Source organism: Capricornis sumatraensis, chromosome X (genome assembly GCF_032405125.1).
Source record: "Capricornis sumatraensis isolate serow.1 chromosome X, serow.2, whole genome shotgun sequence".
Taxonomy (NCBI): domain Eukaryota; kingdom Metazoa; phylum Chordata; class Mammalia; order Artiodactyla; family Bovidae; genus Capricornis; species Capricornis sumatraensis.
The window spans coordinates 33935346-33962864 of record NC_091092.1 but is presented as its reverse complement, the minus strand read 5'-3'; the positions used below and the strand labels follow the sequence as shown (position 1 = coordinate 33962864).

At 38.2% G+C, this 27519-nt stretch overlaps 1 protein-coding gene across 3 annotated transcripts in view; it reads right to left on the bottom strand.

Annotated features, from left to right (window-relative positions):
• The window catches only part of TENM1 (teneurin transmembrane protein 1), a 624193-nt gene that overhangs the window by 285631 nt on the left and 311043 nt on the right, over positions 1 to 27519 (bottom strand). For 2 of the 3 annotated variants that reach the window (XM_068962599.1, XM_068962601.1), the window contains exon 6: positions 17939 to 18091. In XM_068962599.1, the coding sequence (XP_068818700.1) occupies positions 17939 to 18091 (153 nt within the window). The remainder of the gene's footprint in view (positions 1 to 17938; positions 18092 to 27519) is intronic. The other variant, XM_068962600.1, reaches the window with a different exon arrangement.

The window sequence follows — 27519 nt, the reverse complement described above, 5'->3', positions numbered from 1 at the left end:
GTAGCAAAGTCCATTAACTAATCTTGAATGCAGGTTCAGTAGCTGAGTTGTGTCAAACTCTTTGCAATCTCATGGACTGTAGCCCACCCAGCTCCTCTGTCCATGGGATTTTCAAGGAAAGAATACTGGAGTGTGTTGCCATTTCTTCCTCCAGGGGATCTTCCTGACCCAGGGATTGACTCCTTCTCTCTGTGTCTCTTACCTTGGCAGGTAGATTCTTTACCACTGAGCCACTGGGGAAGCCTACTCTTACACTTGAGAAATACACTACACTATAAGTGTTAACAGTTATGCCCATACACTGACAGACTTCAGATTCCAGGAGAGTAGCTTATTGACTATTACATACATCTTCTCAGACAGCAATAAAATGGCATTATTAAAATTGTACCATTAATTAAAGGATGAATTTTGAATTGGATTTAGACTCTATGATCTATCTTTGAACATATATCAGTATTATTCATAACATCCAAAAAAGGTGAAAATCCATAAAGATTCATCAACTAATGAATGGATAAACAAATATGTTATATTCATACAAGGAAATATTATTCAGCCATGAAAAGGAGCTAAGTATTGGTATATGCTACAACATGGACAACCTTGAAAACCTTATGTTAAGTGAAAGAAGCCAGAAAGAAAAGTCTACACATTTTGACTGCGTTTATATGAAATGTACAAACAGGTAAATCTATAGAGACAGAAAGTACATTAGTGGTAGCCAGGGGCTGGGGGAATAGGAAGTGGCTGCCAGTACCTATGAAGTATATTTTTGGCATGATGAAAATATTCTAGAATTAAATTGTAGTGATGGCTACTCAACTCTAAATATACTAAGAATCACTGAGCTGTAGACATTAAATCAGTGAATTACATAGTATGTAAATAACAGTTGGCCCTCTATATCCATGGTTTCCATAGATCAAAAATATTCAGAAAAAAAAATCCCAGAAAGTTCGACAAAGCAAAAATTGAATTTGCTGCACACAAGTTTACAACTATTTACACAGCATTTACATTGTATCAGGTATTATAAGTTATATAGAGATGATTTAAGGTATATGGGAGGACTGCATATACAAATTCTACACCATTTTTTATGAGGGCTTTTTAACTGTGGTGTTGGAGAAGACTCTTGAGAGTCCCTTGGACTGCAAGGAGATCCAACCAGTCCATTCTGAAGGAGATCAGCCCTGGGATTTCTTTGGAAGGAATGATGCTAAAGCTGAAACTCCAGTACTTTGGCCACCCCATGCGAAGAGCTGACTCATTGGAAAAGACTCAGATACTGGGAGGGATTGGGGGCAGGAGGAGAAGGGGATGACAGAGGATGAGATGGCTGGATGGCATCACAGACTTGTTGGACGTGAGTCTGAGTGAACTCCGGGAGTTGGTGATGGACAGGGAGGCCTGGCGTGCTGCGATTCATGGGGTTGCAAAGAGTCGGACATGACTGAGTGACTGAACTGAACTGAACTGAACTGAACTGAGCATCCATAGATTTTGGTATCTGTGAGGGTCCTAGAACCAATCCCCATGGATACCAAGAGACAACTGTAGATGGATGTACATATTCCTGTCACTTTTTAAAAGTTCTAATCATGCAACTCTATATCTCAACAAAGCTGTTACAAAAAATATGGTTGGAAGGTATAAATTGCCATGCATAACCTACACACGCATTCACACAAACTACCATATGGTGTCATAAGAGTTTTGATGTGTTTCCAAGTGGTATTAGAAGGTCAAGTGCTATCTGAACTGTCTCCTGGCCAGAACTTTTAGGACATGTAATTGGTAATTCACAGCTGGGTTGCCTATTTTATAAATTTTATACAATGTTATATATTTGTTACGTGTAGGTTACTCTGATCACATCCTTCTGGACTTTGGAAAGGTGGCAGCAGGGCAGGTCATAGCTCATTTTCTCTAGCTTCCCCTTTTCTGGGCTTCCCTTGTGGCTCAGCTGGTAAAGAATCCACCTGCAATATGGGAAACCTGAGTTTGATCCCTGGGTTGGGAAGATCCCCTGGAGGAGAGCATAGCAACCCCCTCTAGTATTCTTGCCTGGATAATCCCATGGACAGAGGACCCTGGTGGGCTGCAGTCCATGGGGTTGCAAAGAGTCTGAGCACATATACCTGAACACATATATCTTGTGCCTGGTCTTGGGAAAGAGAAGTGGCCAGCTTAGGCACTAGTTCTCATGGGTTGTCATATTGCTACATATTTTGAAACATTTTAGGAATCCAGAAAATATATATCAAATTAAAACTTTTCTTCACAAATAAAATACATTACAGAGCATAATAATAGCAATAACAATAATCATAATAGATGATAACATTTATTGAACATATTGTGCTCCCTTTTCGAACCCCTCTTATTTCCATAGTATCAATATGTCTCTCTCGTACTCAGCGTGCAATACAATTGGTGCCAGTTTATCTCTGAGGCATCTCCCTCCCCTTCTCTTCTCCCAAGAGACTTTGGTCCCTTTACCATCTCTTTTCTTCCTAGCGTCCTCAATGTCTCTTTCTCTATTGGTGTCTTATTCCAACAACCACACATCTCTCTTTAATAAAAAGAAAGGAATAAAATGACCCAACTGCCCCTTTATCTAGTTATCAAACTATTTATCTCCTTCTTTTCCTTGCCAAACTGTCTCCATCTGCTGCCTCTATTGCTTCATTATCCATTTAGCACATAGGCTATTACCATCTGCATTTCCCCCTTACCGCTCTATTATTCCAGTCTCCTAAACAGGCACTCTTTAAGGTCATCTAGGATTGATTTTTCTCGTTTCTCAAGGCTCGGCTCCAGTTACTTCTACAATAACAGTCATCTTTCCATCTTCTTTCTTTTAGGCCTCTTAGTCACCTAACCATTTTATTTCTATTTCTGTACAACAGTTGGTTGCATGTTATTTTACCCTGTGTATATATGCATGTTTCTCACAGCTCTCCTATTTAATAGGAGCTTTTTCAAGGGCAAAAGCTGTCTTCTGCTTCATTTGTTAACTTTCCACAGTACTTAAACCACAGTTAAAATAGTACCTTAACCCAAAACAGCATTAAAAATTATGAGCTTCTATGCTATGTTCCCAAATACTAAGATTTCATTTCCCCACTTTGATATTATTTGAATGGAAGGTTTGAGGTGGTCAAGAATCTTGTACAATTCAACTTTTCGCATATATTCTTCCCTCTCACTGAACCCCTGGCAATGGCAAGATGGTATCTGTGTATAGTTCTGGTGAAGACGCCTTTGGTAGAATATAAAATGGAAATATGAAAAGGCAACTAAAATGACTAACGGAGGATAGGAGCTACAAGTAGAGTAAAAAATAAAACCAAAGGCTCTTAGCATTAGAAAAGCAAAGACTAAGAAAAGGTTGGTGCATATTATCTATAGGCCTGCCAAAGATATGCACAGGAAAACAAGCAAACTTGTGCATTAGATCCTGGGACTCTAGCACTTTATTTTCAAAAGGAAATTTTACACACTAAAGTTACCTTTGACTTCATGAAAAAGCTAGTAAATGTTTGAACTTTCTCCAAAAATAATACAAGCTGAAAGATATAACTGGGCACTCCTTAGTATTAGATATACATGTGGCTGATAAATTTCTACAATGGATTATTTCTTCTTAAAAAATATAATATATTATTAGTACATTATGGGAAGATTCTCTAGCCTTTCAAGGACTAGTTCAGGAGGATAAATATGTCATTCTATAGCAAACTACTTGGTGCCTCTGTCAGATGTAGACTACTGGGCCAGAGGGACCAAAAGGCAGACACATTTTACATGGCATCACAGGTATGTTTTTTAAAAAAAGTTTTTTAAAGAGGAAGATGATTAAAACAAGGAAGAGGATTAAAATGAAACAAGAGTAAAACATAAAACATATATGGCCAAGAACATTTAGCATGAATTTTTTATACTGTAAACAAGTTTACCTATGAGTATAGTCAACTCTTTCCATAAATCTATTTGAGAAGTCAGGTCTCCAGTAAGCTTTAGAAAAGCTTTTGTTAAAACTGAAGTATATTGATAAAGTGATTTAATGTAGTTGAAAACAAGCTGCAGCACTCTAGCTGAGCCCCCTGAAACCCTGTGTTAGAGAAACATCTATATGGCTTTATAGGAAACATTTACTGTAATTTGCCATCAATCTTTAAAAATAATAATGTTATGGTCCCAACATTATTTTCTTTGTTAGTACAGGACTATTATTTTATTCATGTAGTTTGTTGTGCTTATATGAATTATTCCCAATTCTACAACAATGTCCTAGGCTTTCATATCCTTTAAGTAAAAGATACTGAAACTATGGTTGACTCAAAGGGCAGCTGAGTGCATTTTAATATCCACATGTCCTATGAAAGAATATTGAAGAACCACAGAATTGTAATGCAGGATTATGTTCCATCTGAATGCACAATGATTACCTGGATGGAGTTGGAATAGTTTTTTACTTTGGTACAAAATGAATCTTTACTGACTAGGTCTATGAAATAAATATAGTGAAACTATAAGTAAATTTAGAATTCAACCTGTTGTATAGGTTCCAGATTGTTATTGCCTAAATGGCCGCCAAATATAACTATTCTGCAGGTCAAAAGAAAACAAAACAAAGCCAAAAAACAAAAACAACATACACACACACACACACACACACCCCTCTTCAGCTAAGTCTACAAGGAAAGGAGGTCAGAAAGGTGCATTTTGTTGCTGTTTAACTTTCAATTCCCAAGGGTACTTGTTTGAATGCAACTGCATGTGTACTGCTTTGAGGAGGAGGGACTGTCTGGAGAACCTAGAACTTTGGTGTGAAATAAAAAATTTGCAAAGTACTCTTAGGGACAGGAGGGAGATCCAGACAGCAGAGTAAGAGGATGTGGCAGTCACATCCCTCTAGGAACATATCAAAAATACATGTACAAGACTTTCCTGGTGTTCCCATGGCTAAGACTCCACACTCCCAATGCACAGCATCTGGGTTTGATTCCTGGTCAGTGAACTAGGTCCCACATGCTGCAACTAAGAGTTCGCATGCCACAACTAAAGATCCCATACGTTGTAACGAAGACTGAAGATTCCCTGCGCTGCAACTAAGAACTGGCACAGCCAAAATAAATAAATAATTATTTTACCATGTGTACACCCATGGCGGATTCATGCTGATGTATGGCAAAACCAATACAATATTGTAAAGTAAAAAAAAATAATAATAAAATTAAAAAAAAAAAAAAGTACATCTACGTGTGGAATAATCCTCACTGAAAACTAAATGTAAACTGGTAGAAGGACTCCTGTATGACCAAGGCTGTAAGAAAGGTACCCACATAATGGGTAGGACAGAGAGAAAAGTCTCTGGTTGGGACCTGTGTTCCTGGGAGTGGGCTTGGAGGAAAAGGAAGACCACATGGGCAGATACCGGCCCTGGGGAGGGAGCAGCATGAGCCACGGCCTGGACAGCCCAGTCTGTGAGTATTGTGTGAAGAAGACAAGCCCCATTTAGCTGTCTGGAGCACCGCTGAATCAGATAGAAAGTCTGGTGAAGCCTGGACTCTGCTTGCGAGAAGACTGGACTCACTGACTTGCCCTTAGGCAGGGCAGAAAGACATCTGCCCTAGCAGATGCTGGGTTTCCTGAGACCACCTAGCCATGCACCACAGCCTGAGCTGAGCGAACGCTCTGGCCCTGCACACTCCAGGCCACAGCATGGCACTAGATCTAGGGAACAGAGGACTGAGAGAAAAGAGTGGGTCATGGGACGCAGAACTGACTCAGTGTAGCGGGGCAGAGCCCCAGTGGAATCGTGGTAGCTGTGGTTGACATTTCCTCAGGCAGCACGTCAGAAGCAGCCCAGATCTCTGAGGGCAGCTGCTCTATCACAACTGACTACTTGATACACGCAGAGAGTCCAAGCGGGTCCTACCAGACCTGCGGAGCAGTTCCACAAGGGAGCAGGGCTGGTATGGGCAGTGCAGTGATCAACTGTGAGTGATGAAGGGGGCTCACACTCGAGGCTGCATCTGAGTAGAGCTGCAGACCCCTCTACAGGCAGCGCATGAGACCTCTGTCTGCACGTGGGCCCCTCTGATTGCACCACTCCCCTCCTCTGAGGCAAATGTCCCAGTGCGGGGTGAGGGAAAATCACGAATCGCCAGTCTAGGTTTGATGCAGGATACAGGATGCTTGGGGCTGGTGCACTGGGATAACCCAGAGGGATGGTATGGGGAGGGAGGTCGGAGGAGGGTTCAGGAGTGGGAACTTATGTACACCCGTGGTGGATTCATGTTGATGTATGCAAAACCAATACAGTATTGTAAAGTAAAATTAAAAAAAAAAAGAAAATTAGAAAAAAAAAGAAAATGCATTGGCCATTAAAAAAAAAAAAAAAAGGAAACACAGCCAGTTTGAGCCCCACCCTTGGGGCTTCTGCTCCAGCAACTTGGTATCAGACCCTGCTCCTGACAGAGCACTGATAACCACTGAGCAGAGAGGAAGCCCCACCTCATACCCTGACTAGCTCTAGCTCCTTCATTTCCAGCCCCACACCCTACCAAGGCAATCACTGTCAGCACACCCTGAGGAAAAATTCTGATCCCCATCCACATCAAATCCAGTTGTCCCATCAAAGGCACTGGGCACAATCAGTCTGTATAGAGATGCTCCCACATAAGAAAACTCTTTCAAGACCATAATAGGTAACTGCTACATAGGGTTGCACAGAGTCCAACATGACTGAAGCAACTGAGCACGCACACACAGATGGAAAAAGTTGAGCAAAATTAAAATGCAGAGGAGCTACTCACAATTGAAAGAACAAGAGAAAAGCCCTGAACAAATGAATACTGAAACAGAAATAAACAAATTATCAGATAATAATTTATCAGATAAAGAATTCAAAACATTGGTATAAAAATGTTAACTAAATTATGGAAAAGAATTGATCTAAACAATGAACACTTTAACAAGGAAGTAGCCCAATCAGAAATGAATAATTCAAAAGCTGAAACAAAAAGACCCACTAGAGGGAATGAAGAGCAGACTGAGTGATACAGAGAACACACAGTGATCTGGAAGACAGAATAATACCAACCACTGGATCAGAACAGCAGAAAGAAGAACAGATGTTTAAAAACGAATACAACTTAAGAGATCTCTAAGATAACATGAAACTTTTCAACACATGCACTATTCAGACTCCAAAAAACAGAAAATAGACAGAAGGGTATCAAAAATGTATTTGAGGAAACTATGACTAAAAATGTCCCAAACTTGAAGAAGGAAGGAGATATCCAGGTACAGGAAGCACAGACAATCCCAAACAAGATAAGCCCAAACAGACCCATATCAAGAAATTTTATAATTAAAGTGGCAGAAGTTAAAGATAAAGAGAGAATTCTAAAGCAGAAGAGAAAAAACAGAGTCATATACAAGAGGATCGCCATAATGCTATCAGCGGATCTCTCCATAGAAACTGTGCAGGCCAGATGGAGTAGCATAATATATTCAAAGTCCTAAAAGGGAAAAACCTGCAACCTAGTATACTTTACCCAGCAAGATTATCATTTAGAATCGATGGAAAAGAAGTAATAAAATGGCAATAAGTACATATCTATCAAAATTACTTTAAACATCAATGGACTAAATGCTCCAATCAAAAGACAGGATGGCTGATTAGATTAAAAAAATAAACAAGACCCTTCTGTATGCCAACAAACTGGACAACCTATAAGAAACAGACACATTGCTTAAAAGATACAATCTTCCAAGACCGAATCAAGAAGAAACAGACAATATGACCAGAGTGACCACTAGTAGTAAAAATGAAGGTGTAATTACAAAACTCCCATCAAACAAAAGTCCAGGACCAGACAGCTTCATGGGGGAATTCTATAAAACATATAAAGAAGAACTAATACCTATCCTCCAAGTATCCTAAAAAGTTGGAGGATGGAACATCCCCAAATTCATTCGAGGCCACCATTACCCTGATACCAAAATCAGACAAAGGTACAACTAAAAAAAAAGAAAATTACAGGCCAATGTATTTGATGAAATATACATGCAAGATTCCTCAACAAGATATTAGCAAACCGAATCCAACAATACAGAGAAAGAATGAGATACCATGACCAAGCTGGAATTATTCCAAGGATACAAGGATGCTTCAGAATTCACATATCAATCAATGTGATACACAACATAAACAAAAGGAGGAATGGAAATAGAAATCACATGATCATCTCAATAGACATAGAAAAAGCATTTGACAAAAATTTAACATCCATTAGTGATGCAAACTCTCATTAAAGTGGGTAGAGGGAACATATCTCATAATAAAGACAATTTATGACAAACACACAGCTAACATCATACTCAATAGTGTTTAAAAAGAAAGCTTTTCCTCTTAATTCAGGAACAAGACAAGGATGGCCACTTCTATTTAATATAGTATTGGAATTTCAAGCCACAGCAATCAGACAATGAAAAGAAATAAAAGGCATCCAAATTGGAAAGGAAGAAATAAAACTGTCACTCTTCGAAGATGACATGATACTTCATATAGAAAACCCTAAAGTCTTCATCCTCAAACTATTAGAACTAACAAATGAACTCCACGAAGTTGTGGGAAACAAAACTAATGTACAAAAATCGGTTGCTTTTCTATACATTAATAATTAACTATTAGAAAGAGAAATAATAAAATATCTAAGAAAAACTTAATCAAGGAGGTGAAAGACCTATACTCTGAAAACTATAAAACATTGATGAAGGAAACTGAAGATGATACAAAGAAATGGAAAGATATCCCATGCTCTTGCGTTGGAAGAATTAGTATTGTTAAAATGGCCATATTATTGAAAGCAATATACAGATTTAATGCAATTCCTATTAAAATACCCATGATATTTTTCACAGAACCTAGAACAATAACACTAAAATTCATATGGAACCACAAAAAGACCCTGAATTGCCAAAGCAATCTTGAGAATAAAGAACAAAGTTGGAGGTATCATGTTCCCAGAGTTCATACTATAATATAAAGCTACAGTAATCAAAAAGCATGGTACTGGCACTAAAACAGACACAGATCAATGGAACAAGATAGGAAACTCAGAGATCATGCACCTAATCTATGACAAAGCAGGCAAAATTATACAATGGAGAAAAGACAGATTCTTCAACAAGTGCTATTGGGAAAACTGAACTGATACATGTAAATCAATGAGGTCAAAACATTTCCTCACACTATATACAAAAATAAACAAGACCTGAAATGCAAGACCTGAAACCACAGAACTCCTAGAAGAAAACATAGGTAGGACACTCTTTGTCATAAATCACAGCAACATATTTTTGGGATTTGTCTCCTAAGGGAAAAGAAATAAAAGCAAAAATAAATAAATTGGATCTAATCAAATTTAAAAGCTTTTTCATAGTGAGGGAAACCAGTAAACTAAATGAAAAAACTGCCTACTGAAAGGAAGAAAATATTTGCAAACAATATGACCAACAAGGGGTTAATACCTAAAATATACAAAGAGTTCTTACAATCAATATCAAAAAATTAACAACCCAATCAAAAAATGGACAGAAGACTTAAACAGAGGTTTTACCAAAGAAGATATACAGATGGCTAACAGGCCAAGATGCTCAACACTGCTAATTATTAGAGAAATGCAAATCATAAGAAAAATGAGATATCACCTCACAACTATCAGAATGGCTATCATCAAAAAGTCTACAAATAACCAATGCTAGAATGAATGTGAAGTGAAGGGATCCTTGTATACTGTTGGTGGGAATGTAAATTGGTGAACACAATGTGGAAAATAGTATGGACTTGCCTCAAAAAAAAATAAAAATTAAACTATCATATGATCCAGCTATCCAACTCATGAGTATATAAATGGAAAAAATGAAAAGTTACATGCACCCCAATGTTCACAGCATCTTTATTTACAATGTTCAAGAAATGGAAGGAGCCCTACTGCCCATCACCAGATGACTGGCTTCAGATGTGGTATATACACATATATTCCATTGCGTGTATGTCACAAGGGCATATTACTCAGCCATAAAAAGAATAAAATATCACTGTTTGCAGCAACATGGATGAACCTAGAGAATATTATGCTTGTGAAACAAGTCAAACAAAGAAAGACAAATACTTGAACGATATAATTTATATATAGAATCTAAAAAACAATACAAATGAATATATATGGAAAACAGAAGCAGATTCACAGATACAAAAAACAAACTAATGGTTACCAGTGTGGAAAGGGAAGTGACAAATTAGAAATACGGGGTTAAAAGATTAAATAGATAAGCAACAAAGATATATTGTATAGCAGAGAATTATAGCCATTATAATAAGTTACACTGAAGTATAGTCTGTACAAATACTGAATCACTACGCTGTAAATGGCAATCCAGTATTCTCGCCTGGGAAATCCCATGGACAGAGGGTCCTAGTGGGCTACAGTCTATGGGGCTGCAAGAATCAGACATGACTTAACGATAAACCACCATCATGCTGTACACAACTATTTAATGCTGCAAATCAACTATACTGCAATAAATTTTTTTTAAATGCAGAACACTATAGAGACAGGTAAGAAGATTAAGTCTGAAATTAAGTAATGATGGCAGCTAGAATGCTTTGGAAAATAGACATTAAGGATAAAGCAAGAGAAAACGGATAAAACATGGTGAGTATGGTGACTTTTTATATTGGTCGTGGGACTAGAAAATGGATAACTACTGATGACTATTCACATGGGGAAGATATGGTAATACATGTAGTGGGAGAATAAAAGGCTTAAAAGGAATTACAAGAACAATAAAATAAGACAAAAAAATACAGTGCAGAAAAGGCAAAAAAAAAGTGCTCTTAGGGAAAGGATATCACTCTTAGCATTGAGATCTTTATCAGGACAGCTGTTACTTAAACAATTGGCCTTGAAAAAAGAATGTTTTATAAAAAGAAAAGACTCAAAGAAGGGTGCTGAGATAACAGGGAAAAGAATTTAAAAAAACAACAACAACAGAAAAGACCCAAAGAAGGGTGCTGAGATAACAGTAAAGACATTGGATTCTAATCTGAGTTCTGCCTGTAGTTATGTCTACTAAGTTATGTCTACTACCTTCTTGCACTTTCCTTTTCAACTATAAAACAAGGGTAACAATAGCTGCTACCTCATAAAACTGTTATGTGGATAAACGACATTAAAGTATTTTGAAATTGTAGATGCTTTCTAAGTGCAGATGATTATTGTTAACATACATGTCAAAAACTGAAACTTATAATGCAGAAAACTGGGAATTAACTATTTGAATTACAACAGAATTCTTTGCAAGTACTTTAAAAGGAAAAACGTGGTTTACAAATTTTATAGACACACTTTTCAACCACTTCCCTGGAGTAGATGCTCTTTTGCAAAAATAGGTCAAGTTTTACTTGGGATGGCTAATTGTTCTTCATTTATTGCATAATTTGAATTCACTGACTTGTAAACAGCTAGAATGGACCTTAGAGACAAGCTTGTCCAACTGACAAATGAAATCTTACCTGGCAATTGGAAATATATAACAGATAAAAGCCTTATCTGTTTCTAATTGCCAGGTAATATTTTATTTGCAAACAGTATTTCACTTCCCATGACCCCTCCCCCACCAAAAGGTTTACAAGCTGGAGGGGAGCAGAATTTGCCACCCCAAAATATTCCTCTTTGGCATAAGGATTATCATGAGTTGATTACTCTTGAGAAACAGCAGACATAGGAAAAGATCTGACAGGTGAGTAGGACTTACCCTTTTACAAGAGACCCTTTAGCAAGTTAAAAATTACAAGTTAAAAGTTATCCTTTGCAAGACCTATAAGGGAAATCTCCATTTGTATGGGTATCTCCCCCTCTCTGGGCTTCCCAGATGGCTCAGTGGCAAAGAACCTGCCTACCAATGCAGGAGACGACAGAGACCCAGGTTCAGTCCCAGGTTGGGAAGGTCCCCTGGAGGAGGGCATGGCAACCCACTCCAGTATTCTTGCCTGGAGAATCCCATGGACAGAGGAGCCTGGCAGGCTACGGGGTCACAAAGAGTTGGACACGACTGAGCGACTTAGCACTCATTCTCTCTACAAGGAAGAGAAGGGTAATTCTAAATCTTTAGAAGCTCTGATCAGAGAAGGAAATGACTTAAATCTGCATAAACCATACTATTTACTGTGCTTTTCCTAATACCCCCTCTTGACTGACTTCCCTCACATCTTTTGTCTTCACATGACTAAGGTCATTTTGGAGAGTTGCTCAGTTTTCCTGGGTATCTCCCATGAATACAGGAGGAATACATGTTATTTAACTTGCTTGTTTTCCTCCTGTTTATCTTTCTTTTTATTACAAGGGGGTCTCATCTAAGAACCTAGAAGGGTAGAGGGAAAATTATTTTTTCTTCCCTGCAAAGCCAACTCCCTTTTTTTTCCAGAGGAGAAATTGGAGCCTAGAGAGGTGAAGCTACAGTCACAGTTTAGTCTTGGCTGAAGCATCTTTAAGACAGGCTGTAAATTGTGTCATATTAATCAGCTATACATTGTTTACATGGTTGTACAGTCAGCAGATGTTGACTAGAAAATATCTTAGTTCTTTTTCTTCAACTTTGCAGAGGTAGGTTTTGTAGGATGAACATAAATGAAATGTCACTTCTCCCCAGGGCCAGCGTTTTGCAAAAATTGTAAAGGAGATAAAGGCTATCTTTATTATCCTTGGTACTTTCCTGGTTGCTCAGCTGGTAAAGAATCTGCTTGCAATGCAGGAGACCTGGGTTCAATCCCTGGGTTAGGAAGATCCCTGGAGAAGGGAACAGCTACCCACTCTAGTACTCTGGCCTGGAGAATTCCATGGACTGTACAGTCCATGGGGTTGCAAAGAATCGGACATGATTGAGCGAATTTCGTTTACTGTCCTTTAGTTTTTGGTCTCTCCACCCACCCTTGTCATTCCTGGTGCTCTATTTGGGCATCCAACCCACAGGAATTCAGTCCCCTCATCTACCCAATAAGCTTTCTCCACATTCAAATTGCTACTGACAATGCTGGATTTTACCTCAGCCTTATGCTCCTGGAGAACAGAGCTGGTTAAGAGATTCCCCCAAGCTTTTGCTTTCAGACATCCTTCCAACCCTTTTATGCTTTAGGAAGTGGCTTACCACAAAACAAATAAACAGAAATAACCAAGTTGAAAACATTTTTGCCTATGATTTATTAGATTAAAGCTCTCTGTCCTTTCTTTCTCAGGCCTCCCACAGAGTTGTATACGACTCCCTTGTTTACACAGATCTTTTCCTTCTGGCTGGAACCTGCTGAAAGACCAGACACAGATTCTCCAATTTCCCATTCTCTCTCATAAATAATTAGCTGAGATTAGAACTATTTGTTTCCCTTCAACTAGACAGACAGAAAATATTTCCTGTTCATCTGAGTGACGGAGATTTCCCCTGAGTACAAAACAATTCCGACTGTAAATCATGTACTCCTCCTATAAGTCTTGGGCAAAACCACCTGGCCCACACACTCTGATCTTGGAGTCTGGGTGCTCTGTCTATTGCTATGGCCTGAATAAAACAGCTTTTCTTGCTGGCTCAGTTTTTGTCTTTGATACCCCCTTAGAAAACCTCTTTAGCAATTTATATGTTTAGTTTGTATTACATTATTACAATAACAGATGAAAAACAGAGGTAGAACTGGGTGTCCTTGGTTCTAGCCCCAGTTCTCTCTGTGTGTTCTTGACCCTTCTGGACCGCAGTTTCTTCATCTTTAAATAAAGATGTTGGATTTGATAATCTTTAAGATTTTAACATTCTGTATCTGTTGATAAATTACACTGCAGTTATTTTGTAGTTCAGTTTATGGACATTACGTGACTCAGGTCTGGGAACAAGTGTCTCATTTGTTTATATCCCCTTCTTTGTTTAAACCAGTTGTTACATAATATTTATGAGCTAAAGAGAGTGAGTTATGGCTAGTTTGTTAGCTTCTAAGATAGTAGGGCCTGTTTTAGAACAATACTTTCAATTACTACATTACTGAACAATGGATAACTGATTTTTCTGGTAGATTCCAACATGTGTGACTTATGTCTTCTTTTTGAAGTTAAATTTAAATTATTCAAATAAATTTCAAAAAGAAAATTCTAGCACACTAAATGTCTATAACCAAATATTCTTTTCTTCTTCCATTTTGAAAACTAAGAGGTAAGAAAATTCTTTCATCTCCTAATGAAAAGCAGATACACATAGCTACTGTTAATGGGGGACCAATTCCAGTAGAATTTCATTATTTTTAAAGTGCCATTCTACTTATCCATGCCTTTGATGATGAAGATGATGATAATTTAAAAATAACAGACGCTAAATTGATAAGTAAAGAGAGATCAAACTTTAAAGAGAGAAAACATCTAAACGCTAGGGAGGACATCATCTGAAATGAAAAAGTTGATGCCAGTTTGAAAGCAGGATCTATAGAAGCTAGTAAGTAAAGTAAGTAAAGTCGCTCAGTCGTGTCCAGCTCTTTGCAACCCCATGGACTGTAGCATACCAGGCTTCTCCATCCATGGGATTTTCCAGGCAAGAATACCGGAGTGGGTTGTCATTTCCTTCTCCAGGAAATCTTCCCGACCCAGGGATTGAACCCGGGTCTTCCTCATTGTAGGCAGACGCTTTACCGTCTACCACCAGGGAATTACACAGTAGCTAGTAGGATGCCAATAAACTCAAGGTAATTTTCCAATCATTTGACCCAATAATAATTATTTTTCTAAATTAAAAAATATGCTTAACATTCTGCTATACGCTTTTTATCCATTGTCTCACTTACTCCTTAAAACCACTATATGAGACAGTTACTATTATTATCACCCTTATGTTGCAGATGAGGACACTGGTTCAGTAAGGCACGTGTGCATCCAAAGTGCTTCAGTCGTGTCCGACTCTTTGCGACCCTATGGACTGTAGCCCTCCAGGCTCCTCTGTCCGTGGGCTTCTCCAGGCAACAATGCTGGAGTGGGTTGCCATGCTCTTCTCCAGGGGATCTTCCCGACCCAGGTATTGAACCCGAGTCTCTTATCTATCTTGCGTTGGCAGGCAGATTCATTATCACTAGTGCCACATGGGAAACCCTGGTTCAGCAAGACTGTGTTAATTGCCTGAGGTTAGAGAGCCAGTAAATGACAAAATCAGTCAGTATTCAAAGCCAAATCTGACTCCAGAGTCCAGGCTCTTAACTACAATGCTTTATTGTCCAATTCTCTAGAGAGTAAAGAAAACAATGTAAAAGGAATGATCTGGTTTTCAAGTTTATATTCAGACATGTTTTTAGAACTGTATTTATGGGCTTGTGTGATGTCTAGAAAATTATAAAAGGATACACTGACCATTTGGAAATATCCTTACGGTATATTACATCTTCTGTAAGGATTGGTTTAGTATACACATGACATTATAAAAGAGGCTCTATGTTTTTACTTGATAAGTAATATGCAGTAAAGGCCTAATAGAGCAGGACTATGATGTGCAGTTCTTGTTAAGGTTTTGTTTAGACTTCCATAAAAAGTCAGTTTAAGATTATAACTTGGGATATATAGCATCAACCTTTAATGATTCTTCTTAATAAGTATTAAATTGAAATTGCTTTGGCCTGTTTCTTGTTGTAACTGAGCATAAACTTAAAAACATTTTTCATTTATGAAACTTGTCACAATACATTAAAATAGAGGTATACAGTTTGTGCATAGGGTCGCAAAGAGTTGGACATGCATACTGAATTTATTTAAAATATATCATGAATAGACACTGAGGTTCTGCTTTCAGTGTGTGAAATGTTTTTTTGGGATTTTTATTTACATTTCATGTGTGAATTTCAGTAGAATGCAAAAGTTAAGAGACAGATCTCTGCAATCAGACCACGAGTTTCTAGCTTTGTTACCTTGGGAAAATTACTTAAACTCTCTGTGCTTAAATTCTCATTTGGAAAATGGGGACCACAGTGTTACTTTCATGATATAATACATGTTAAATGAAAGTGAAAGTCGCTCAGTCATATCTGACTCTTTGTGACCCCGTGGACTATACAGTTCATGGAATTCTTCAGGCCAGAATATTGGAGTGGGTAGCTATTCCCTTCTCCAGGGGATCTTCCCAACCCAGGGATCAAACCCAGCTCTCCTGCATTGCAGGTGGATTCTTCACCAGCGGAGCCACAAGGGAAGCCCAAGAATACCGGAAGTGGGTAGCCTATCCCTTCTCCAGCGGATCTTCCCTACCCAGGAATCAAACCAGGGTCTTCTGCATTGTAGACAGATTCTTTACCAACTGAGCTATCAGGGAAGCTCTACATATTAAGTGTCTGGAGTAATTTTTGGCACACGGTAATTGTTTAATACAATTTAGTCATCATCATCATCATCAAACTATTTTTTTGGAAAGGACTATAGAAACCTGAATTAGAATAAAAAATGAATATGTTTTGATGACAGCTATGTGATAACCTGTTATATTTTACCAAACAGATAATTCATGATTTTCAGTGTGCCTGGCAAAACCTAGGTATATGATGCCAAATGGTGGCTCTTGTATTTGCACATATAAAGGAATTAAATAAATAGTAGGAGAGAAGGTAAGGGAGAAAATATCCAAGCCCAAGTGTATTCAGACCCTTTCCTCTGCCGTCTGTGACCCCTGTACTACCCTCAACCCCTCTCAGCAGCAACAATGAAATTGCTGGGAAAGGTCAGCTCAGGCTAGAAACAGTAATTCTAAGGAAGGACATAAAGCAAACTGCATTGTGAATTGAAAACTAGAATAAACCATAATGTTTTCCTGAACCCTAACCATTAATTTTTTACTAAAGCATAGACCAAAGCAAAGTTCCTTTTTCAAAAGCAAAGAAAAATAAAACCAAACAATACCCCAAAATAACTCCACGAAAGGAACTAAAAACACAAGCACAGTAATCAGAATAACTATAAAAACCTATTTTCAACTAGTGAACCAAAACTGATTTTCCACCCCTATAAAATTATAAGCTTAAGGGTAGGGTTTGAGTCATTCATTTATTCATTTGTTTATATTTGATCTAAAAATATTTTTAGGATAGTAGTGGTCATACATTTTGTTTGGAACTTTTACTTTTGGAACTGATGTACTGATATTTTACATGGCTCTTCTATACTGTATCTTATATCAAAACAAATCAAGAGAAATCACAATACAAATTTTCAATATTTGAATTTTAAGACTAAGATAATTTAGCATGAAATAAGATGTTCAGACTGCTGGTACTGTGGTACTTATTGTAAATAAGTCAGGCAGTTCAAGCTTAGGTTGGTTAAATTTAACAATTCAATGCTCAAGGTGCTTTTTTCTTTTCCCCAACTAGGAAGAATTCATGTTTCCCAAAGAGGAAACAATTCATATTCCCCTACATTGACATAAACATTCACCCTTGTATCACACATAGAAGGCATTTTCTTATTATAAACAGAAGAAATTTCCATATACCCTTTGTAAAATGTTATATATAAATGCTCAGCTTGAACACAGAGAACTTAATCAAAATCCCACGTTGCTTCAGGGTAGCTATACGTAAAATGCAATTTCCATTGTATTGAAACCTCCATCCTGTAAATATTTATCTATTTTGAAAATTGCCAATATATTTGAAAAGTTTAATTGGTTTATACTCAAGGCAATAGAGAATCTCTTTTCACAAGACATTTACATGTATTTATTCTGTCCATGTAGAGTATTTCTTTTGAGTGATCATGAAATTTAATGTGAAATGAAACCATCCCAGATTTGGCACTAATGACCCAAATAGAAAAAAAGTAATCAATAATCAATCAATCATTTTGATCTGTACCTTTTTTCTCTGATTTATCGGAAACTTTTCCTCCAATTGGAGAATAAGTAGTATCCATGGATTCGGTCCCTCTGTTCCCCTTGCTAACTCCATTTTCATAGAGCTGTCCTTCAGCGGGTTGCAACTGCCAAGTCAGGCCGAACAAATGTACTGCTGCAAGAAAACAAGCCGTAGAAGATTAATTAAATAACTGATGATATTATAAACAGTACAAGATTAAGTGGTTATTAAATCATGTTGCAGAAGACTATGTAATGGCATGGGAAATATTTATGATGCATCAAATGAAAAACATCAGGCTACTAAACAGTATGAATAGCATGATCTATATCGTGTGTGTGTACATATGTTGCTGTCTGGACAAAGGGCTGAGAGGATATACTGCAACATATTAAAAAGTATGGGGCAATTATGGAGGAGTTTAATTTTCATCTTTATGATTTCTGTATTGTCTATATTTTTTACAGTGAACATGTGTGATGTTTGCCATCTGGGGGAAAAAAAAGAAATTTTTGTTTTAAAAGAAATGTTTTAAAGGAACAATAGAGTAAAAATTGACTTGGTTGATCAGGGATGGTTTTATGAAGGAAGTAGGATTTGACACAGACTTTGAAGGATATATGGGACAGGTGTCAGGAATGGGAGGGGTAAGGGGGCAGGCTGAACAAAATATGGCTTTGTACAGCACAGGATGTATTTGAGCCAAAGGAAGTTGCTGGGGTTGACTGAAGTTTAACTATGTATAGAAGTTAGTGGAAATTAAGGCCAGAACAGTAGATAAGGGCCATATTGTAGAGGACATTGAATGCCACCCTTAGCTATTTGGACTCAATTTACTGGGCAACTGGGAGACACTGCCATTTTCTGAATAGATGAGTAATAGGATCAGTTTTCTCTAGGAAGATTAATTTGATAGCAATGAGGAGCACTGATGGTTTCTAGGCAAATAAATGATATCATCAGAGCACCCTTTGTAAAAAGATAAATCCAGTAGTAATGTGGAAAAGGATGGATTGGAGGCTAACGTTCTGGCAAGAACACAAATTGGCATGGCATTGTAATAATGTAGGTGAAAAATGATGAGTGCCTCATTTAGGGTGGTGGCTGTGCGAATGCAAAGAAGGTGATTCTTTAAGAAGAAACTGCATAAACATCATCTCAGGATCTGGCAACAAGCTCTGTGTATGAGTGGGTGGGTGCGTGCTTGCACTAACGTGCACATGTGTAGGTGTGCTGGGGATGGGCATAGGAAAGAGTGATGGAAACCAAAATGATTAAGATTTTGAGCCTGATAACTGAAAGCATGGTGGAACCATTAACAGAGTTAGGGATTTCACACTTAGCTTAGTACTAGCTACAAATAGTTGGTACCAGATATGTGTTTATTAAATGCTTACTAGGTAGTCTGGGGAAGGGAGGAGTGATGGGAGGAATATGTGTGCATGCATGCTAAGTCGCTTCAGTCATGTCCGACTCCTTGCAACCCTACGGACCGCAGTCCGCCAGGTTCCTCTGTCCATGGGATTCTTAGGGCAAGAATAGTGGAGTGGGTTGCCATGCCCTCCTCCAGGGGATCTTCCTGACCCAGGGATCAAACCCACATCTCTTATGTCTCCTGCATTGGCAGGCAGGTTCTTTACTACTAGTGCCACCTGGGAAACCCCAGGAGGAATATAGTGAATTCACATTTGGAGATGCCAGGTTCCAGGGACTGAAGGGTTATCTAGAAAGTCATGTCAGACACAAAGGTTTGAAATTCTGGAGAAACATAAAGGCTATGGAAAGACTGCAGAATCAAATATGCACATAAGCAATAGTTGAACTGAGAATGATAGAGATTACTGAGTGAAGAGAATGTTAGGAGAAAATAGTGCCTAGGACAGAAGGTGGGGTAATCCTTTGTTTTCTCACTGCAATTTTCAACATCAACCAAAAGGGAAAAAAAGTTTATCTGTTTATAAGCCATCTCATATTTTCCTTTTTGTTCCTAGGTGGACTGATAGGGGGTTATTTATATGTCTAACACAAACATATAGCATATGAATTAGCAACCAAGAATAGGAAAGCTAGCCAGATAGCCTATTTAAAAATCATTCATCCACTTTGAGTTGAGCCAAAGAGATTTCTAACACCTACCTTGTAATTTATCCTTAAAACTTTTAAGCATTTAATTGGTTTCTACCCTTTTATTTGGATTAAGGCCAGTACTGTCTGATGAATTTCTCTTGCAATTACTGGAAACAAGTGAAACTCAGATGATACTGGTTCTGAATAAGGTACAGGATGGCAAGCTAATAGAGCTCTATTAGGACATCCCTGAGATTTCCTTGCTCAAAGTACAGTTGGTTTAACATACTCTCTCCAATTAAAGGTATTTATCAGCTTTATAGAAAATACTCAGTCCCCAAATAATTTGAATATGATGGATATTAAAAGTTACACTGAAAATGTGTTTGACTTTCTTGGTTCAGATATTTTTTGGAAATTAAATGGGCCATAAAGAACAAAAGGCATAGTAGTTCTCAGTTTGAAGATCAAGGGCTATTTTATATACTTTATTTAAGGCAAGCTGATTTCTTGAGGGGGGGCTTCCCTTGTGGCTCAGCTGGTAAAGAATTTGCCTGCAATGCGGGAGACCTGGGTTTGATCCCTGGGTTGGGAAGATCCCCTGGAGAAGGGAAAGGCTACCCACTCCAGTATTCTGGCCGGGAGAATTCCATGGACTGTATAGTCTATGGGGTCACAAAGAGTCAGACACGAGGGCACTTAATGAGAGAGAAAATACATGTGCTGAGAATCATTTCAAAATAATAAAATAAAGTTTAATTTTTCATCATAAATGGAATGGATTGCTTCCAGCCAATCAAGACAGATAAAGAGGTATGCACAATTAGTCAAATACCCTTTGAGGGTGGTAAAACTTTATAATTTTTTTTTAGTTTAGTTGTATCCTTTCTAGGTAACAAGTTGTTTTTAATGTACATTTGCATGAATACTTAATGAAAGTGACTTGCTACAGACCATGGGTACCATGGCAAGGCTATGGGTCTTTTCTCTCCTCCAAACTGAACTTCCACACACTGAGATGTGAAAAGAAATCAAAGAGAGCATTTATGTGCAGGGTAGATTGGGGTAATTAAACAACTCTAGTATTTGAGTTGTGTTAGAAATAATATTTTTTTAACACTAAGACCAATGTATAAAACTATATTGAACTTCGGGATATACCAACACACCCATGGGAAAGATATGGCAGTACTTCTATTATGGGGATGTATTTATTGATTCTTTCAACAAGTATTTTCAAAGCATATGCTGGGTACATGGGGAATGTAGGGAATACAGGAAAAGGTAATAAACAGCCATGAATGCAAAGGTATTGGCTGACAAATATGGATGTTCGATATAAACAACCAACATAGCCTGTTGAACACATTGGTTGCATATCAGCCTTGGATACCCAATGAGGAAGAGACATAGTCTTTAGCTTCTAGTGGATCACCATCCAGATCTATGTTACATATTTATAGCCACACTTTAAGCAAGTCCCCCTAACCCAAGTATAAACATTATGAGCCCACTGGTTAGAAGTAAGGGTACAACTGGTAATGAACAAACAGGGTAGTGTTAAGTTATATTCACATATTGATTCAACAAGTACTTCTTGAATGCCTAGTTTGTGCCAGGCACTGTTTTTCTATTTATAGCAGTAAATAAAAAAACAAAAGCTCTACCCTACCATAACTCATGTGAGTAAAATAATACCCATCAGTAACAAGTGCTATAAAGGGGGAAAAAAAAATTTAGAGTAGTCAGGGAAAACTTCTTGGAGTATGTAATATTTGAACCAAGATTTGAGTGAAGTGAACCCATATGAATATCTAGTTTAAAAACCTTCAAGGAAGAAGGGAAAAGGAATTACAGAAAGCCCTGAAGTCTTATACGAACTATGTAAAGAACACTAAGGAGCTCAGTGTGACCAGAACTTAGTCAGGAAAGAGAAGAGTCGTAGGAAAACTCAAAAACAGGATTGGAACCATAATCCTGTTACCTCTGTGCTCTAATCAACTTCACATTCTGATCACCAATAAACTACAAGTTATTGTTGTTTAGTTGCCAAGTCATGTCCAACTCTTCACAACCCTATGGACTGCAGCACGCCAGGCTTCCCTGTCCATCACTATCTCCTGGAGTTTGCTCAAACTCACATCCATTGAATTGGTGATTTCATCCAACCATCTCATCCTCTGTCACCCCCTTCTCTTTCCCTCAATCTTTCCCAGCATTAGGGTCTTTTCCAGTGAGTCAGCTGTTCTCATCAGATGGCCAAAGTATTGGGAGCTTCAGCTTCAGCACCAGTCCTTTCAATGAGTATTAAGCTTTGATTTCTTTTAAGATTGACTTGTTTGATCTCCTTGCTGTCCAAGGGACTATCAAGAGTCTTCTCCAGCACCACGGTTCAAAAGCATCAATTCTTCAGCGCTTGCCTTCTTTATGGTCCAGCTCTCACAACTGCATGTGACTACTGGAAAGACCAGAGCCTTGACTATACAGACCTTTGTCGGCAAAGTGATGTCTTTGCTTTTTAAACACACCATCTAGGTTTGTCTTAGCGTTCCTTCCAAGAAGCAATCGTCTTCTAATTTTATGGCTGCAGTCACCATCTGCTGTTCTGCTGTGAGTTTAGAGCCCAAGAAGAGGAAATCTGTCACTGCTTCTACCTTTTCCCCTTCTATTTGCCATGAAGTGATGGGACCAGATGCCATGATCTTAGTGTTTTGTTTTTTTTTTAATATTTAGTTTTAAGCCAGCTTTTTCACTCTCCTCCTTTATCCTCACCAAGAGGTTCTTTAGTTCCTTTTTACTTTCTGTCATTAGAGTGGTATAGAAAGTAATAAAACTAAATCGCACAATGCCAGAACATTTACCTATAAATGAGCACTACTGGTTACCGTAGATCTAATACAATGACTCCTGACCTCAAAGTCAAAAGTCTTTTTCCTAAAGACACGTATAAACTATATGAAAATTTACAAACTCAATGAGTAGAGTTGGACACTACCCAGATCTCTCAAGAAGTACCATTCCAATATTTGCACTACCCTGAAATTCCATGTCTGGACAGAATGTGTCTGCCTATTCAGATATTCTAGTCTTTTCAGTTGATTAAGAATGGCAGTTCCTACTGCTCTCCTCACAAATGTTCCTTAGTGCTGAGTCCTATAGATTTTATAATTCTTCTCCTTCTTGTTTTATCCAATTGCAAAAAGCTATGCTCTGAAATTATAAATTTATTACAAAGTTAAGGTAACAAATGGAGTATCTTGCTGTCCCCAGTTGTCAAACTCAATCAAGCATCTTGGCTCTCAAGGCAGGCTGACTTCATAAGAAGTACTTTTTGCATATTTCTATAGGCTGAAACCTCCAAGTCTCTCTGCAGTTATTTCTCTGCACTCTGTGTTAGGATGTTGGCCTTTGTTTCTCATAATTAAGACTGATGGTGTCTAGTAATGTTTATAATCGATAACACTTCCCCAATCCAATCCCCCTCAATAGGCAAATATACACTTATAAGGGAGAGACTTCAGGGAGAAATGCTTCAGAAGTAGATATAGGAAATGCATGCTGAATGGCCTAGGTCTGTACTGTCTAATATGGCAGCCACAACGTGGCAACACGTGTCTACCAAGCATTTGAAATGTGATTAGTCAGAGTCAAAGGCTTAATATAAAGGAGATGATGTAAATTATCCAATTAATAATTTTTATATTGATTACATGCTGAAATGTTAATATTTTAGATATATATTTGATTACATCAAAATTTATTTAAATTAACTCCACCAGTTCCTTATCACATTTTTAATGTGGCAATTATAAAATTTAAAACACTATTCTTTAATTTTACTTTATTTTACTTTATAATACTGTATTGGTTTTGCCATACATCAAGGTGAATCCGCCACAGGTGTACACGTGTTCCCAATCCTGAACCCCCCTCCCACCTCCCTCCCTATACCATCTCTCTGGGTCATCCCAGTGCACCAGCCCTATATGTGGTTCAGGTTGTATTTCTGTTGGACAGTGTTGATCTTGACTATCTAGAGCATTTCACAAAGTGGTATGGTCTTTCTCTTTCCGACCCGTGTTGCAGAACTTACCATGCTATATTGAAGATACCTACTTATATGAATGCCTCATAATTTTAAGCACTGAAAGGACAGGTACTGTGTCTTCATCTGGTACCTAACTTGGTACCTAACTGGTACCTAACTTGGCACCTGGGAGTCAAGAAGTACTCTTGCTTATACACTGCTGATAGGTCTATAAAGTGGCAAATTGCTTTTGGAAAGCACTTTTGTGATTGCTATTGATTGTCTATCAAAATTTATACTGGGAATGTTCCTTGACCAAGGAATTCTACTTCTAGGAATCTGCCCTAAAGAAATAATCACATACAGGCCTACATTTCTTAACTGCATTTTGCTTTATTGTGCTTCACAGATATTATGACTTTTAAGAACTGAAGGTTTGTGGCCACCCTATGTCCAGCAAGTCCATTAACACCATTTTTACAACAGCATTTGCTCACTTTGTGACTCTGTGTCACATGTTTGTAATTCTCACAATATTTCAAACTTTTTCATTATTATTATCAATATATTTGTTGTGGTGATCTATGATCAGTGATCTTTGATGTTACTACCTTAACTGCTCTGGAATGCCATGAACCATGCCCATATAAGATGGCAAACTTAATTGACAGATGCTGTGTGTGTTCTGACTGCTCTACTGGCCATTCCCCCAACTCTCTTGCTCTCCTCCAGCCTTCCTATTCCCTGAGACACAGCAATGTTGAAACTGGACCAGTTAACCGTACAATGGCCTCTGGGTGTTCAAGTGAAAGGAAGAGTCACACTTTAAATCAAAAGCTAGAAATGATGAAGGTTAGCAAGGAAGGCATGTTGAAAACTGAGACAGGCATCTTATGTCAGTTAAACAAGTTGTGAATGCAAAGGAAAAGTTCTTGAAGGAAATAAAAAGTGCTATTCCAGTGTACACATGAATGATAAGAAAGTAGAACTGCTTTATTACTGATTTGGAGAAAGTTTTTAGTGGTCTAGAGGATCAAGCCAGCAACAACATTCCCTTAAACCAAAGCCTCATTCAGAGAAAGGACTCCCCTTTTATTCTGTGATGGCTGAGAGAAGTGAGAAACCTGCAGAAGAAAAGTCTGAAGCCAGCAGACGTTGGTTCATGAAGTTTAAGGAAAGAAGTCGTCTCCATCATATAAAAGTGCAAGGTGAAGCAGCAAGTGCTGATGTACAAGCTACAGCAAGTTATCCAGAGAACTTAGTTAAGATAATTATTGAGCTGCCTACATATTAAACAACAGACTTTCGAAGTAGATGAAGTGGTTTTCTATTGGAAGAAGGTCAATGCCTGGTTTCAAAGCTTCAAAGGACAGGCTGACTCTCTTGTTAGGGATTAATGCAGCTGATGACTTTCAGTTGAAGCCAGTGCTCCTTTACCACTCTGCAGATCCTATGGCACTTAAGAATTATGCTAAACTCACCCAGGCTATGCTCTGTAAATGGAACAACAAAGCCTGGATGACAGCACGTCTGTTTGTGACATGTTTTCTTGAATACCTTAAGCCCACTGTTGAGACCTACTGCTCAAAACAAAAAGATTCCTTTCAAATTATTACTGCTCACTGACAATGCATGTGGTCACCCAAGAGCTCTGATGGAGATGTACAATGAGATTAATATTGTTTGTGTGCCTCCTAACACAACATCCATTCTGGAACCCATGGATCAAAGAGTCATTTCAGCTTTCAAGTCTCATTATTTAAGAAATACACTTCATAAAGCTACAGCTGCAATAGATAGAGATCCCTCTGATGAATCTAGGCAAATTAAATTTAAAACCTTCTGGAAAGGATTCTAGATGCCATTAAGAACATTTGTGGTTCATGAGAGGAGGTCAAAATATCAACATAAACAGGAGTTTGGAAAAAGTTGATTCTAACCCTCTTGGGTGATTTTGAAGGGTTCAGGACTTCAGTGGAGGAAGTAACTGCAGAAATACAAAGAGAACTAGAATCAGAAGTGGAGCCTGAAGATGAGTGAATTGCTGCAATTTTAAGATAATATTTTAAAAGAAGAGGAATTGCTTCTTATGGATGAGCAAGAAAGTGGTTTCTTGAGATGGTGTCTACTTCTGGGGAAGATGCTGTAAAGACTGTTGAAATGACAACAAAGAACTTAGAATATTACATAAACTTAGTTGATAAGGCAGGGGGTTTTGAGAGGATTGACTCCAATTTTGAAAGGAGTTCTACTGTGGGTAAAATGCTATCAAACAGCATTGCATGCTGCAGAGAAATCATTTGTGAAAGGAAGAGTCACTCCCTGAAGAAAACTTCACTGTTGACTTATTTTAAGAAATTGTCATAGCCACCCATACCCCTAGTTGCCACCACCTTGATCAGTCAGTAGCTGTCAACACGGAGGCAAGACCATCCATCAGTCAAAAAGTATATGACTTGCTGAAGGCTCAGATGATGGTTCTAGCAATGAAGTATTTCTCAATTAAGGTATGTACATTGTTTCTTTTAGACATAATGCTATTGTATAATTAATATAAGACATTATGTTATCAACATAACTTTTATATGCACTGAGAAGCCAAAAAAATCACGTGACTTTTTAATTAAAATATTCACTCTATTGCAGTGGTCTGGAACAAAACTCACAATGTCTTTGAGATGTGCCTAGTCCCAACTCCAATTTAAGCTAGTCATCCTGTTCACCTGATGGGGGAGGGGAAAAAAAAAACAACAACAACAACTCAAAAATTAGTGTGAAGTTCACAGTCCAGAGGAAAAGCTAACTAAAGACTGAGACCTAAATATAGGACCACAGAATGCTCCCCTCCCCCACAGCTCACTCCCATATCAGTTCAGTTCAGTCACTCAGTTGTGTCCAACTCTTTGTGACCCCATGGATTGCAGCACGCCAGGCCTCCCTGTCCATCACCAACTCCCGGAGTTCACCCAAACTCATGTCCATTGAGTTGGTGATGCCATCCAACCATCTTATCCTCTGTCGTTCCCTTCTCCTGCCTTCAATCTTTCCCAGCATCAGGGTCTTTTCAAATGAATCAGCTCTTTGCATCAGCTGGCCAAAGTATTGGAGTTTCAGCTTCAACATCAGTCCTTCCAATGAACTCCCAGGACTGATCTCCTTTAGGTTGGATTTCTTTGCAGTCCAAGGGACTCACAAGAGTCTTCTCTAACACTACAATTCAAAAGCATAAATTCTTTGGCACTCAGCTTTCTTTATAGTCCAACTCTCACATCCATACATAACTACTGGAAAAATCACAGCCTTGACTAGATGGACCTTTGTTGACAAAGTAATGTCTCTGCTTTTTAATATGCTGTCTATGTTGGTCATAACTTTCCTTCCAAGGAGCAGGCATCTTTTGATTTCATGGCTGCAATCACCATCTGCAGTGATTTTGGAGCCCCCTGAAACAAAGTATGTCACTGTTTTCACTGTTTCCCCATCTATT